Source organism: Canis aureus, chromosome 9, assembly GCF_053574225.1.
Source record: "Canis aureus isolate CA01 chromosome 9, VMU_Caureus_v.1.0, whole genome shotgun sequence".
In the NCBI taxonomy this organism is placed as follows: Eukaryota; Metazoa; Chordata; class Mammalia; order Carnivora; family Canidae; genus Canis; species Canis aureus.
This window is the reverse complement of record NC_135619.1, coordinates 13643900-13657941: the sequence shown is the minus strand read 5'-3', so window position 1 is coordinate 13657941 and position 14042 is coordinate 13643900. Positions and strand designations below refer to the sequence as shown.

General features: G+C 40.5%; 1 protein-coding gene across 18 annotated transcripts in view; it reads right to left on the bottom strand.

The window, feature by feature from the left end:
- Positions 1 to 14042, bottom strand: part of AP4S1 (adaptor related protein complex 4 subunit sigma 1) — an 82432-nt gene that overhangs the window by 44997 nt on the left and 23393 nt on the right. For all 18 annotated transcript variants that reach the window (XR_013385949.1, XM_077908932.1, XM_077908925.1 and 15 more), the window contains 3 exons: positions 6652 to 6858; positions 4161 to 4247; positions 3274 to 3342 (listed from right to left, as the gene is read on the bottom strand). Coding sequence is in view for 17 of the 18 variants with exons in the window: in XM_077908932.1 (XP_077765058.1) it covers positions 3274 to 3342; positions 4161 to 4247; positions 6652 to 6789 (294 nt within the window). In the remaining variant the exon portion in view is untranslated. The remainder of the gene's footprint in view (positions 1 to 3273; positions 3343 to 4160; positions 4248 to 6651; positions 6859 to 14042) is intronic.

Sequence of the window (14042 nt, the reverse complement as noted above, 5' to 3'; positions counted from 1 at the left end):
TCACTTTGTGCCACTACTATCTCTCACGAATGTCTAACCAAGGCTCAGGAAGGCCTACCGGAGTAGAGTAAAACAGCAGTTTAGTGCTGCCTTCGGCCCAGGGCGTGATCCTGGAGTCCTGGATCAAGTCCCACGTCGGGCTCCCTGCATGGAGCCTGCATCTCCCTCTGCCTGTGTCTCTGCCGCGCTCTCACTCACTCTCTCTCTCTCTCTCTCTCATAAATAAATAAATAAATAAATAAATAAATAAATAAATAAATGGAAAAAATAAAAAATAAAATAAAAAGAATATTGGATTTCATGCTAACTACAAAGTTAATGTTGTCAAGATAGTGTAGTACTGGCACAAGGAAAAATATATAGATCATTGCAACAGAACTGCAAGTTCAGAAATAAATCCTTATATTTATGGTCAATTGATTTTTGACAAGGTTGCCCAGACAATTCACTGGGGAGAAAGAAAAATCTTTTCAATCAGTAGTGTTGGGAAAATTGGATATCTACATACGAAAGAATGAAGTTAGACCCCTACCTCACACCATATATAAAAATTACTCAAAATGGATCAAAGAACTAAATGTAGGAACTAAAAGAAAAAAACACTTGGGATTCCTGGGTGGCTCAGCGGTTGAGCATCTGCCTTTAGCTCAGGTAATGATCCCGGGATCCTGGGATCGAGTCCTGCATTGGGCTCCCTGCATGGAGCCTGCTTCTCCATCTGCCTATGTCTCTGCCTCTCTCTGTGTCTCTCATGAATAAATAAAATCTTTAAAAAAAAAAAAAAAGAAGAAGAAGAAGAAAACACTGGAGTAAATCTTCATGATCTTAGGTTGGGCAAAGCCTTTTTAGACATGACACCAAAAACATAAGCAAAAAAGGAAAAATAAATTAATTGAACTTTATCAAAATTAAAAACTCTTGTAATTCACAGAACACTACCAAAAAAATGAAAATTTCTTCCACCAAATACCTATCAATATTTGTATTTGTATTCAATTAGTTCAAAGATTTTTCTATCCAATCAATTCAAAGAGATCTGTATTCAAAATATATAAAGAACTCTTACAGCTCAACAATAAAAAGACAAATAATTCAACTGAAAAATGGACAAAGGATTTAAACAGACATTTCTCCAAAGAAGATATAAAAATGGCCAATAAACACATGAGAAGATGCTCAATATTTGCTGTGCATTAGTGAAATGCAAATCAAAACCATATATATTTTTAAAGATTTTATTTAGGGATCCCTGGGTGGTGCAGCGGTTTGGCGCCTGCCTTTGGCCCAGGGCGCGATCCTGGAGACCAGGGATCGAATCCCACGTCGGGCTCCCTGCATGGAGCCTGCTTCTCCCTCTGCCTGTGTCTCTGCCTCTCTCTCTCTCTCTCTGTGTGTGTGACTATCATAAAAAATTAAAAAAAAAAATCACACTAAAGATTTTATTTATTCATTCATGAGAGAGACAGAGAGGCAGAGGCAGAGACACAGGCAGACGGAGAAGCAGGCTCCCCACAAGAAGCCCGATGCGGGAATCAATGCTGGGACTCCAGGATCATGCCCTGAGCCAAAGGCAGACACTCAAACACTGAGCTACCCAGGCATCCCTCAAAACCACAATTTATTGGCCTCTATACCACTTCATCCCCTCCAGGATGGCTATAATCAGAAAGACAGATAATAAAAAGTTTTGCCGAGACCACGAAGAAATTAGAACCCTCAGACACTGTGGATGAGAATTTAAATCATGCAGCCACTTTGGAAAACAAAGTGCATCAAAATGTTAAACGTGGAGTTACCACATCACCTAGCAATTCTACTCCTAGGTATATTATACCCAAGAAAACTGAAAATATGATGCTACGCAAAAATGTTTACACAAATGTTCAAAGCTGCATTACCCATAATAGGCAAAAGTACCATTAACCCCCAAATGTCCATCAACTATTAGCCGGATAAACAATATGTGGCATATCCATATAGCAGCATATTATTTGGCAATAAAAAGGAAAGAAGTACTGACACATCACATGCTATAACATGTGTTACATGAATTGTGTGACACATGAATCTTGAAAACATATGCTAAGTAAAAAAAAAAAAAAGCCACAAAAGACCACATATTGTACAATTCTATATAAATAAACTGTCTAGAATAGGCGAACCCATAGAGACAAAAAGTAGATTGACGATTACCTAGGGCCTGGACCCAGGGAGGGGGATTGCTGGGAGGGAAATGCTAATAGCTATGGTGTTTGTTGGAGGTATGAAATATTCTAAAATTGTGCTGATGGTTGCACAACTATGTGGAAGTACTAAAACCTAATATACATTAAATGCGTGAGTATCAGGGCATGTTAATTGTGTTTCAAAATTCTGGGGTTTTTTGTTTTGTCTTTTAAAGACAAAACAGGGAGGCACCTGGGTGGCTCAGTCAGCTAAGCATCCGATTCTTGGTTCTAGCTCAGGTCATGATCTCAGGGTGGTGAGATTGAGCCCCATGTCAGGCTCTGCTTTCAGGGGGAAGTCTGCTTGAGATTCTCTCCCTCCTCCTCTGCCCCTCTCCCCACTCTCACATGCACGCACACACACACACACACACACACACACTCACACACACTCTCTCTCTCAGATAAATAAATAAGATCTTTAAAAAGGGGGCTGCTGGAAAGGAACTCATGTATTCCTTAAGGGGAGTTGGTTTTGATCATTAAAGCAAAGATTTGGACGGAAATGATTGCTAAACTAAAAAGGTTCCTAGTGCCTTAGGAAGGCAAACAGAAAAAAAAAAAAGAGAGAAAAGAGACAGAGAGTAAGTTAAATAGCAAAGTCTCTTAATTATTATTATTTTTTTAAGATTTTATTTATTTATTCATGAGAGACACAGAGAGGTAGGGACATAGGCAGAGGGAGAAGCAGGCTTCATGCAGGGAGCCCAATGTGGGATTTGATCCCAGGACCCCAGGATCACGCCCTGGGCTGAAGGCAGACACTCAACCACTGAGCCAACCAGGTGCCCCAAAGTCTCTTAATTAAAAGAAAGACATAAGCGGTTCTTAGTCTTGTAGAACTGGTTCTTTATAAAGAAGAACATAAGGCACACATAGGTTTTGTAGCACTTTGGATAAGCCAGAAGGAAAGGTAAAGAAAATGTGGCATCATCTGGGTTTTAACTTTTACATATTAAAGCTCTATACTAACACAGGTTCTTCATACAGACCCATTTCTGGGAAGTTGGGCGGTGGGCAAAAAACATTTTTTAGCCATTAGACTTACCACTCGGCTGAAGTACTCATCTAACACTTCCACAAAGTTATGGATAAATTCATAAATTGCCATCTCATTCTGAAATAAACAAGAAAAGGTACAGTTAGTTTTAGTATGGCCCATGTGTAAATTAGACACTGACAAATATTCAGAGTAGTTCTACGACTCACTTGTTTGAAAGAAGCTTATGAACAGAAGGAACAGTGAAAGCCTTAACCTTAAGATTTTAAGTCCCTAATGAATTTAGTGGGACTGAAACCAGATTAGGTTTTGAGGTCTACTCCCTGACTTTGTCATCAACTGGCTGAAACAACATTTCACGTTTGTCATGCCACCACTTCTCCATTTGTGAAGATGGGAAACTACCTTAAAATCTGGTTCACAGATAAAAAACAACCAACTGAAATTCTGAAGTATCTTAAATCTTAAACGCCTTTGCAGGGATTCCAGAGCCATAGGTTCTGTTGACTTGAAACTGATGCTTCTAGAAAGGTAGACTGAATCTGAGGAAATTCAATCACAACACAATCATTGTTACAGTTTGCTCAGGTTTCTGATATGTCAGCTTATATTTAATGCTACAGTTGATTGGCCTCTACCTGTCTAAGCTGCCCCACTGTGCCACACAGAACAAGGGCAAGACACTGGTGTTGCCTAGGGTTGGGAAAAGCATTCTGGAGTTTTATGCTTCCCCACAGGCTGCTCCTCCAATCCAGGAACAATCCTAGGTATTTTTCTTCCACATAGCTTTCCCTAGCCTTGATAGAAACCAAGACCTCCAAGAGTCAAGCAAGAGAACTCTTAGGTGAGTAGGAAATGACAATTTAAGGGGAGTAAAAATCAGTCTGTCATTCCTAATTTTCTTGCATTTTCCATAGGCTCCTCTATTATCTCACCTCTGTGTCATTAACTCCAACCACAATGAAGAGAGCTGCATACTGTCGATATATCAGCTTGAAATCCTTAAACTCAATGAAAGAGCACTAGAAAAAAAAAAAAAAAGACATTGATTCCTATGGTTCCAAGGATCTCTTCAAAAAGGCCTGCATAATTTCTAGGTTCTGATTTCAGTATGGGTCAACATATTCCTAGAAATATACAGTATTAAAATGTTACACAATCTTTGTTGGTTGCCTGTTGATGGCTTTTTCACAATATTCAGGGGACTACTTGGAAGCATCTCTAGTGGGAGGCAGAGAGGGGGTCCAGGAAAAAACGATTGGAGCAGCCACATGGGTTCCCACCTTAATCCTTCTCATTCCTTTGCTTCACTCTGTGTAGAAATCAGCAGGCAAAGGTACTAAATAATCAGCATTTTAAACTGCCTCAACATTAAAATAAGCCAACATGACAGAGAAGGTTTTCTTCTTTTCATCTCCCATAGGCTCTTTTGGAAGCAATTAGAGATTGCATTTTGTATTATTTAATAGCCACCAAACAACCAAATATACACAGCATACACACATGCAAAAAGAATCCTGATTTCTTTTTCTTAGACTGATGAAAAGAATAAATGTAGACTCTTCTATAAATTATTTAAAGTTTTGGCTTTTGTGGGGCAGATGCTAGAGAAAATTTCCCATTGTAAACATTGCTTCCTATGAATTAATAACAAGTTACCACCACTGACTTGTGGATAAAACAACTCCCTTCCAATTCATCTCTCTCCTACAGCCATTGTACAAAGGGTTTGGGGATGGCCCTGGGCAGATGGGAATTGGATAGCAGGCTAACGGCGCAGTGCTGCCCTTCCTTTGGATTTTTGGGTGTGCTTGGCCAAATGTGATTGTGCATGAACTGTGTGGCTGTTGGCACTGGCATGATTGCTCTTGGGTGCCCAGAAGCTCCTGGAGATTAAGCTGTTAGTTTTAATTATGAAATTTCTTCCATGGGAAAACCACTTGACAACCTATAAAATGCAGGAATTTGAGGCTCTTATTTGAAATTAGGATAAAGGTAAGAAGTGCAGGACCATTCTGTTGCTTTTGGCTCACTGTAGAGCCAGTGTGATTTCTGCTCAGTTGGATCTTTCAAGGAAACACAACCTATTTGAAAGAACATTTTTCGAAGCCTCTTGGGAGTTTCTGACATTAAAAAAAAAAAAAAAAAAAAAAAGTACCAAAGCACCTTTGTGGATAAAATAAAAACTAAGCTGCAATTGTGTTACTTCAGTGCCTAATTATCCCAAAGCCCAGTGGGTTCCTTTTAAAATCTAAAATAATTCAGAATGCTTCAAAAATATCGTTCCAAGGCATATATTTCAAAAGGTAATGTATCAGTGAAGATGGTGTTTGAAACTGTGCAGTGCCTGTATTCTGCAGAAAGATTCAACAGAAATGCTTCTCGAGTTTATCTTTACTTCAAGTGAGGCTCTTCACCCAGCCCTTTAACCATTCCTGTTTCCCTCTGACAACTGCATGAAGCAAGCCGTGTGTGCCGTGGCAGGCCAAAGTAGTAATTCAAAGAGGACTCTGAGATGTGGACGCTGGAAAATCAATTTAGAAGCCAAGGGAAACACAGTTCCAACATGTAACTTCTGAGCACTGATGTACTTTAATATTTTAAGACCTAGCAGTGGTGCCCGCAGGCAGCCTTTCTGCATATGCTGTGAAATGGAGACCCGGCAACATTAATGGGTGGTTTAAACAAGCTTTCTGCTTTTGCTGCAATTTGTTCAGTGATTTCCAGTGAACTCAAAGTTTAGGACCCCGATTAAGTAATTCTCCAATTAAACTTCTTTGTAAAAATAGGCCCAGTTCCTAAAATTCCTACTTGTACCTAACCTCTATTTTGACAGAATGGATAGATTTGTTGTTTTGTAGGAATTTTTAACTTCCACTTACTCCATCTACATAATAAAAGACAAGTTCAAATTTGCTTTGTTTTTTAAATCACTAGTTCTCATTTTACATTGGTGTTAAGTTTACAAAAATGATAAGCAGGAAAAAATTATGCTCTACGTGAGAATCACACTATTATCCTCTGGCACAAAGCGGGTCTCAAGTGCTCACCTATAAACCAATCATCTGACCTTTATCTCTTGGCTTAGAGAAAGCCACCTGCTGGAAGCACTCCTAAGAGTTGTGAGGGCTGCATTCATACAGACAAAAAAAGAAGATATGCCTATGAGCTGGAATAAATTTGAGACAAATCTGCTGACCTAAATAAGAACTCAAGACTTTTCCTGGTTTTCCTTATTTGTATTTTCCTTAAGGGGACATAAAGAGAGCTATGCTTCAGTCTTCATTTCACTCCATTTGTTATTTTCCCTAGTAGCTGTTGAAAAGAATGTAGTTTGAAGAAAATGATGGCCCTTGAGACTCAGTAATAACAAATCTGCCATTGCCAAGTTGAACGCAGAGATAAAAGACAGAACCAGAAACTTACTTGTTCACTGGATCGGGAGAGACAGCTCTTTATGACTTCCGTTTCAAGAAGTGTACGCTTATTAATCTCCACATGTTCATAGTATTTAGAAAGTCGGGTCTGTCCTTGTTTATTCACCATTAGGAAAAACTTTATCATTTTTTTTTTCTGGCCAGTGTTTTTCCAGATAGTTCAAAAGTTATGTCAAGAGGTGCCTGTAATTAGAACCTGAAGGGTGAAAGAACAAATAAAAGCTAAGGTCAAATATCTCAAAGAATAATATTAGATGTGCTCTATAGAGGAACCAGAAGTAAATAAATAACAATACTGTTTTTCACTCAAATGAGCTAAATGAGGTTTAATGAAATAACTAGGGATCCCTGGGTGGCTCAGCGGTTGAGCATCTGCCTTCGGCCCAGAGCCTGATCCTGGAGACCCAGGATCGAGTCCCGCGTTGGGCTCCCTGAGTGGAGCCTGCTTCTCCCTCTGCCTGTGTCTCTGCGCCTCTCTCTCTCTCTCTCTGTGTTTCTCATGAATGAATGAAATCTTTAAAAATAAAATAAAATAAAATATGAAATAACTAAACATAAATTTTCATTAGTTATCCTCCAAAAGTTTTTGTTTGTTTTTAGTAGGCTCCAATGCAGGGCTTGAACTCACCACCCTGAGATCAAGACTTGGGCTGAGATAAAGAGTTGGATGTTTAACTGACTGAGCCACCCAGGCTCCCCTCTTCCAAAACATTTTTTAATTTCCCCAGTATTGCTATTCATATTTGTTCATTAGATTCATCATTTTTGTTGGGTACCAATTATGTGTCAAGTACCAAGAACATACAAAGAGAAAGAAGTGGTGACCTCGGGATGCCAGGGTGGCTCAGTGGTTGAGCATCTGCCTTTGGCTCAGGTCATGATCCTGGAGTCTTGGAATTGAGTCCTGAATCAGGCTCCCTGCAGGGACCCCTGCCTCTCCCTCTGCCTATGTCTCTGCCTCTCTCTGTGTGTCTCTCATGAATAAATTCTTTTTTTTTTAATTGGAGGTAAATTTGCCAACATAGCATAGCATAACACCCAGTGCTCATCCCACCAAGTGCCCCCCCTCAGTGCCCATCACCCAGTCACCCCAACCCCCTGCCCACCTCCCCTTCCACTACCCCTTGTTCGTTTCCCAGAGTTAGGAGTCTCTCATGTTCTGTCACCCTCACTGATATTTTCACTCATTTTCTTTCCTTTCCCTTTTATTCCCTTTCACTATTTTTTATATTCCCCAAATGAATGAGACCATATAATGTTTGTCCTTCTCCGATTGACTTATTTCACTCAGCATAATACCCTCCAGTTCCATCCACATCGAAGCAAATAGTGGGTATTTGTCATTTCTAATGGCTGAGTAATATTCCACTGTATACATAGACCACATCTTCCTTATCCATTCATCCCTTGGTGTCCATTGAAAGATGACAGATTTATTGTTAGAAACAATAAATAAATTCTTAAAAAAAAGAAGTGGTGACTTCTATTTTTATGTAATGTTTAGAACACTTTATTAAAGCACAAAATTGTTAGAAGTAAAAAACACAGTAAATATTTACAAAAACATTGGTAACACCACTCAAGTCTAATGCAGAAAGGTCTTAAAAAGTTTGTAAGTTGAGGGGGATCTTGGTGGCTCAGTTGGTTAGGCACCAGACTCTTGATTTTGGCTCAGGTTATGATCTCAGGGTCGTGGGATGGGCTCTCAGCTCAATGGGGAGTCTGCTTGAGATTCTCTCCTACTCATTCTGCGCCCCCCATGCTCAATAAATAAATAACATCTTAAAAAAAAAGTTTATAAGCTGAAAATTATTGAGGTTTCCCAAAAGGGATGTTAACTGCTCACTGCTGAGTATGGCATTGATACAAGATCTTTGAGTGAATGCTGTCCCCTGCTTTTTTGTAACCCAGTGTTCCCTGAAAATTTGTTCTTTTTTTTTTTTTTTTTTTTTGAAAATTTGTTCTTTAGGAGATTCAGACTTGGAGATAGCTGAGAGGACAAGTCAAGAGATGAGATAGTCACACAACTGGTGGTCTAATTTTCTTCAACCTACTGACTGTACTGAGGTTATCCATACACGGCTAGGGTATTTTTCTTCAGCCTCTGCAAATATTCAAAAGGATATGAATATGAGCATTTTCTCATTGATTGAGCAAAAATCCAGCACATCAAAAGCAGAGTGGGGAGCATTTGTACTAGAACTACAAAGTTCTGTCTGATGGGAAATTAAGAAGTAGTCATTTCTTTCTTTTTTTTTAAGAAGTAGTCATTTCTGATCTTTCTGATCTTCACCCCTCGCAAAGGTGCCGGGTAGGTAAACAAGCAACAGCAGTACAAGATGAGTTGTAGTCGGGAGGGTGTACTTCTGAGGTACACGGACGGGTAGGATGGGAGAGTTGGAAATGGCTTCCCAGAGGAGGGGCATTTAAGCAAGATCTGGAAGAATGATCCACAGGGGTGACTCTGAGGCAGAAAAAATAGGGGCAGCTCTGGAAAGTTCACTGCAGATGCTGTTCAGGGGGCAGGAACAATGGCTGCAGGACACTGAGCTGCTCACATAAAGTAAAACTGGCTTTAGGGGATGCCTGGGTGGCTCAGCGGTTGAGCACCTGCCCCTGGCCCAGGGCATGATCCCGTGGCCTCAGGATCCAGTCCCACATCGGGCTCCTTGCCTGGAGCCTGCTTCTCCCTCTCCCTGTGTCTCTGCCTCTCTCTCTTTGTCTTTCATGAATAAATAAACAAAAATCTTTTTAAAAAATAAAAAAATAAAACTGGCTTTAGAAGTCATACTAAGGACAGGTGCGTGGGTGGCTCACCTGCATGGGTTCCCTGCTCAGTGGGGAGCCTGCTTCTCCAGCTCCCTCTGCCCCTCCCCCTGCTTGTGCTTTGTCTCTCTCTCAACTAAATAAGTAAATAAAATCCTTAGGAAAAAAGTCATGCTAAGGAATATGAACTTTATTTTATGGACAGTAGGGACAAGATCTATAGTGAAGTAGTTCTTCCATCAATGTTGGAAGCAGTAGTAGTAATCTCCACTATTGCCGAAGTCCCCCACCAAGGCCCTCTAACAATTCCTATGGAAGGTCCTATGCCAAGCAATTTACATATATTACTTAATTCTCACAATTCTCTGAGGCCGGTACTTGTGTTATCCCCACTCTAAGGCCAATCAAATTGAAGTTCAGGGATGGCAGGGTGCCCAAAGTCTCTGGATTTCTTGTGTCAGAAATGAGATGCAACTCAGAAGTTAAGCAAATTTAATTGCATCCATGACACTCCCTAACTCGTCCCCATCATTCAACAGTTATGCTTGCAATTTTATTCCTAAATCAGCTATACTGAATTTTTTTTAAGATTTTATTTATTTATTCATGAGAGACACAGAAAGAGAGGCAGATACACAGGCAGAGAGAGAAGCAGGCTCCATGCAAGGAGCACGATGTGGGACTCGATCCTGGGAATCCAGGATCAGGCCCTGGGCCAAAGGCAGACGCTCAACCGCTGAGCCACCCAGGTGTCCCTGTACTGAATCTTGTGTTTGGTTCTCCTATACTTACTATAGACTTTGAAAGGATCAGGGCAAAAGAGCACAATGTTGACCAATGGCCAGTGCTTCTTTTGTCATGAGCCTCAGAGCTGCCTCGACTCACCTGAAAGTATCATATTTACATTTTGTAATATCTATGAAAATTTGGTGCAAAAGACCAAAAACTAATAATAGTTCTTTTTTTTATTTTTAAAAAATTTATTAATTCATGAGACACACACACACACACACACACAGAGAGAGAGAGAGGCAGAGGGAGACGCAGGCTCCATGCACGGAGCCTGACATGGGACTCAATCCCAGGTCTCCAGGATCATGCTCTGGGCTGAAGGCAGCGCTAAACTGCTGAGCCACCCCGGCTGCCCAATAATAGTTCTTAAATGAACTTTTTAAAAAAGATTTTATTTATTTGAGAGAGAGCGAAAGAGCAAGTGCGCACAGGCAGGGGGAGGGGCAGAGGCAGAAAGAAAGGGAGAAGCAGACTCTCCACCGAGTTAGGAGCCCAATGTGAGGCTCTGATCCCAGGCCCCTGGGATCATGACCTGAGCTGAAGGCAAACGCTTGCTTAACTGAATAAGCCACCCAGGCGCCCCTCTTAAATGAACTTTTTAAATTTGGAATAATTTTACAGAAAAGTTGCAACGGATTATGAGATAATTCTTGGACTACATTTTGTATTATTCTTTGCTCTCCCAGCTCATCTCCTATTTCCTAAACCCTATCAGACAGGTGGTTATCTCCCAACAATTCCAAACATGAAGAGCTAGAAAGAGCCAGGCCCAGTCTGGCAAAGCCTGAGCTGCCGTGTTCATTCAGGGCACAGGACAGGATGTTATGCAGACCAGCTCAGCCCGGGACATGGCAGCTGTGCCATGGGGGAGGCCTGTGGTCATCTACTCCCTTTTCCAGGAAGATAAGCTCACTACTGTAGGTGGGATTGCAACATCCTCTGTTTAGTCATTTGGTGTTAAGTGCTGCCTTTATTCTCCTTACAAATTACTGCCAGTAAGTTTTGGCTGGAGACTAGCAAATTAAGTTACCATCCATTCTTTTATTCCCTTTTAGCAAAGTTATTTTAAAACAAATCTTCACACAAGTTAGAAATTACAATTTTATACTCTGGATTCCAACTGCCAGCTAGAAGAAAAAGATACTATCTTAGGTGCCTCAGTGGTTCAGTCGGTTGAGTGTCTGACTCCTGGCTTCAGCTCAGCTCATGATCTCAAGGTCCTGGGATGGAACCTGAGCACCGAATCACCGAATCCCCAAATCGAGCCCCAAACAGCATTGGGCTTCCTGTTCAGTGGGGCATCTGCTTATTTCCTTTCCCTCTGCCCCCGCCCCTCAAATAAATACATAAATCTTAATTAAAAAAAGAAAGATATTGTCTCAAAGGTACTCATGGCCAGACCTTTGCCTTTAAATGCCCTGGCTGCGTTAAGTGGTAAAATGAGATGTAAAATGACCCCCTTGAGATGTTACACCAACAGATCAAATTGGTTTCCACCTTAACAAGCACAGCATTCCTTCCCACTGACTTCAAGAGCAAGGATGACAAACAAGGGTGTGTTGAATTGATACTCATTAGGATGCAAGCCTTGAAAATAGTAGCTGAAGGCATCTAAAGGCTCGAATACATCATCTTTTTTTTGTATGCTCATAAACAATTACACAATTTATAATGTAGGATTACACAGTGGTAATAAAGCAGACAAGTAAAATTGTAAACTCTATTATAAAATACACAAAGTCGAAATACACAGTGTGGAGACTCAGAAACAAGTACATATTTGAGAACAGAAGATGAATGCTTTAAGCACCTATCCTGGTTACTAATCATCAGGGAGGGGAGAAATCAAATAATTATGAAACTGAGGTAGGGCAGTAAGGAAAGAATATGCTTAGACAAGTGCTGGGAGCGGCCAGGGAGGGGATATGGACGTCTTTGTTTATAAAACTTTTTGCATTCAACAACACACAAGGCTGGGGAAGATGTTTTGATCCCCTCGGCTAGTAGATCCTAGGGGATTCTACACCCAAGAGCCTGTGTGAATCAAGGACAGATAAAGAAGGGAGATTTCATTGGGGAAAGCCTTATGCAGAGGGTGCCAGGATGCCTAAAGGCCAAGATGAGGGAGTTAGGGAAAGTCCTAGGAGAACAGGAGCAGATCACTGTCCCATGATACTATATGATGCAAACCAAATGCCTAGAGAAAAGAGAGGCTGAAACACATACTGAAATGGGTAGAGTTTTCATATTTCTGAGGGTGTATTCTGGGAGCTGGAACCGGAAGTCTTTACAGACTGTCATAGCCAAAGATGACAAATAGATTTTAGTTTGGGTGCCAACTGTGGCTAATTGTATTAGCTGCTTTGAGCACTGTGTTGGGAAGGATTCTGGAAATGTTCAGGTTCAAAAGGATGCCACGAATGATTAGTAATGTCAGTTACAGGTTAGGCAGCGGGGTGTGGTGACATAGGCACCTTACTTACAGCTGTCATCCCAGATGTGCACTCCCTTCATTTTGCAGATGGGAAAATGGATAATCTGAGAGGTAAAGTGAAGTCTTGCATTCTGGTCCCCTGACTCATACATAATCTGACGCTCCCTGCCTCGCTCATTGTATTAGTGTTGTTAGACTTTCATTTAAGCTTACTAAGCATCAATTTCAGGTAGCTTTGGGAATGATCAAGTCGATATTCTCTAATGCTGCTGCACATTTAATTTGGAAAACAGCAAACAATACAATGCATGAAAGCAGTAGAGTATGAAGTTTCTAGCAATCAAAGTGGTATTTTATGATGGCTAATATCCTTTCTAGCTCTAAACACTTTTTCTATACCTCAGAATCAGATTATTTTAACACACACACACACACACATATTTAGACAAAAACATTTTTGGTCCCATAAAAGTGACTGAAATAAAATCCTCCAAGTTAAAAAGCAAATTTCTACAAGGAAAACATAAAGTCCTCATAACATTATAATAGTCAAAGGCATGAACTGGGGCTTGAGTGTTAATTTTGTGATTGTTGGCAAGTTACTTCACCTTTTAATACTCAAAGGTACAATGGGAATAATAACAGATAATACTTGGCTTCTGGGTTGTAAGGATTAGAGGAGCTAGTATATGTAATGTTCTTAGAACTGGGTTTGGCAGTGGGCACATTGTAAGGGCTACATTAAGAGTTAGCAAATATCATTATGATAATATATTACCTTTTCTTCAGTGAAGCCTGCCTATCCCAGTCCCCTCTTGCTAATCATAAAGAGTTGGCTATCCTGTCTTTGAACTCATTGCTATATCTTACAAAACCTGTCACCCTAAAAGACCAGTGATTTTTACTTTTTTATTGTGACACTTTTTATTGTGACCCAGCATACAGGTACATATATATCTGATTCATATATATATATATATACAAGGTTCATCAAACAATACCTACCCATACTGTGTGTATTGTATTCTAGTGATTTTTTTTTTTTAATTTTATTTATTTATTTATGATAGTCACAGAGAGAGAGAGAGAGAGAGAGAGAGAGAGGCAGAGAGGCAGAGGCACAGGCAGAGGGAGAAGCAGGCTCCAAGCACCGGGAGCCCGATGTGGGACTCGATCCCGGGTCTCCAGGATCGCGCCCTGGGCCAAAGGCAGGCGCTAAACCGCTGCGCCACCCAGGGATCCCTGTATTCTAGTGATTTTTGTGACATTTTATAAAAAATGTAGTTGTGAGCGATTTGAGTTACATAGATATGTGGATTTTTTTTTTCAAAAAAAAAGATTTTATTTATTTGAGAGAGTGCACATGAGTTGGAGGGTGGCAGAGAGAG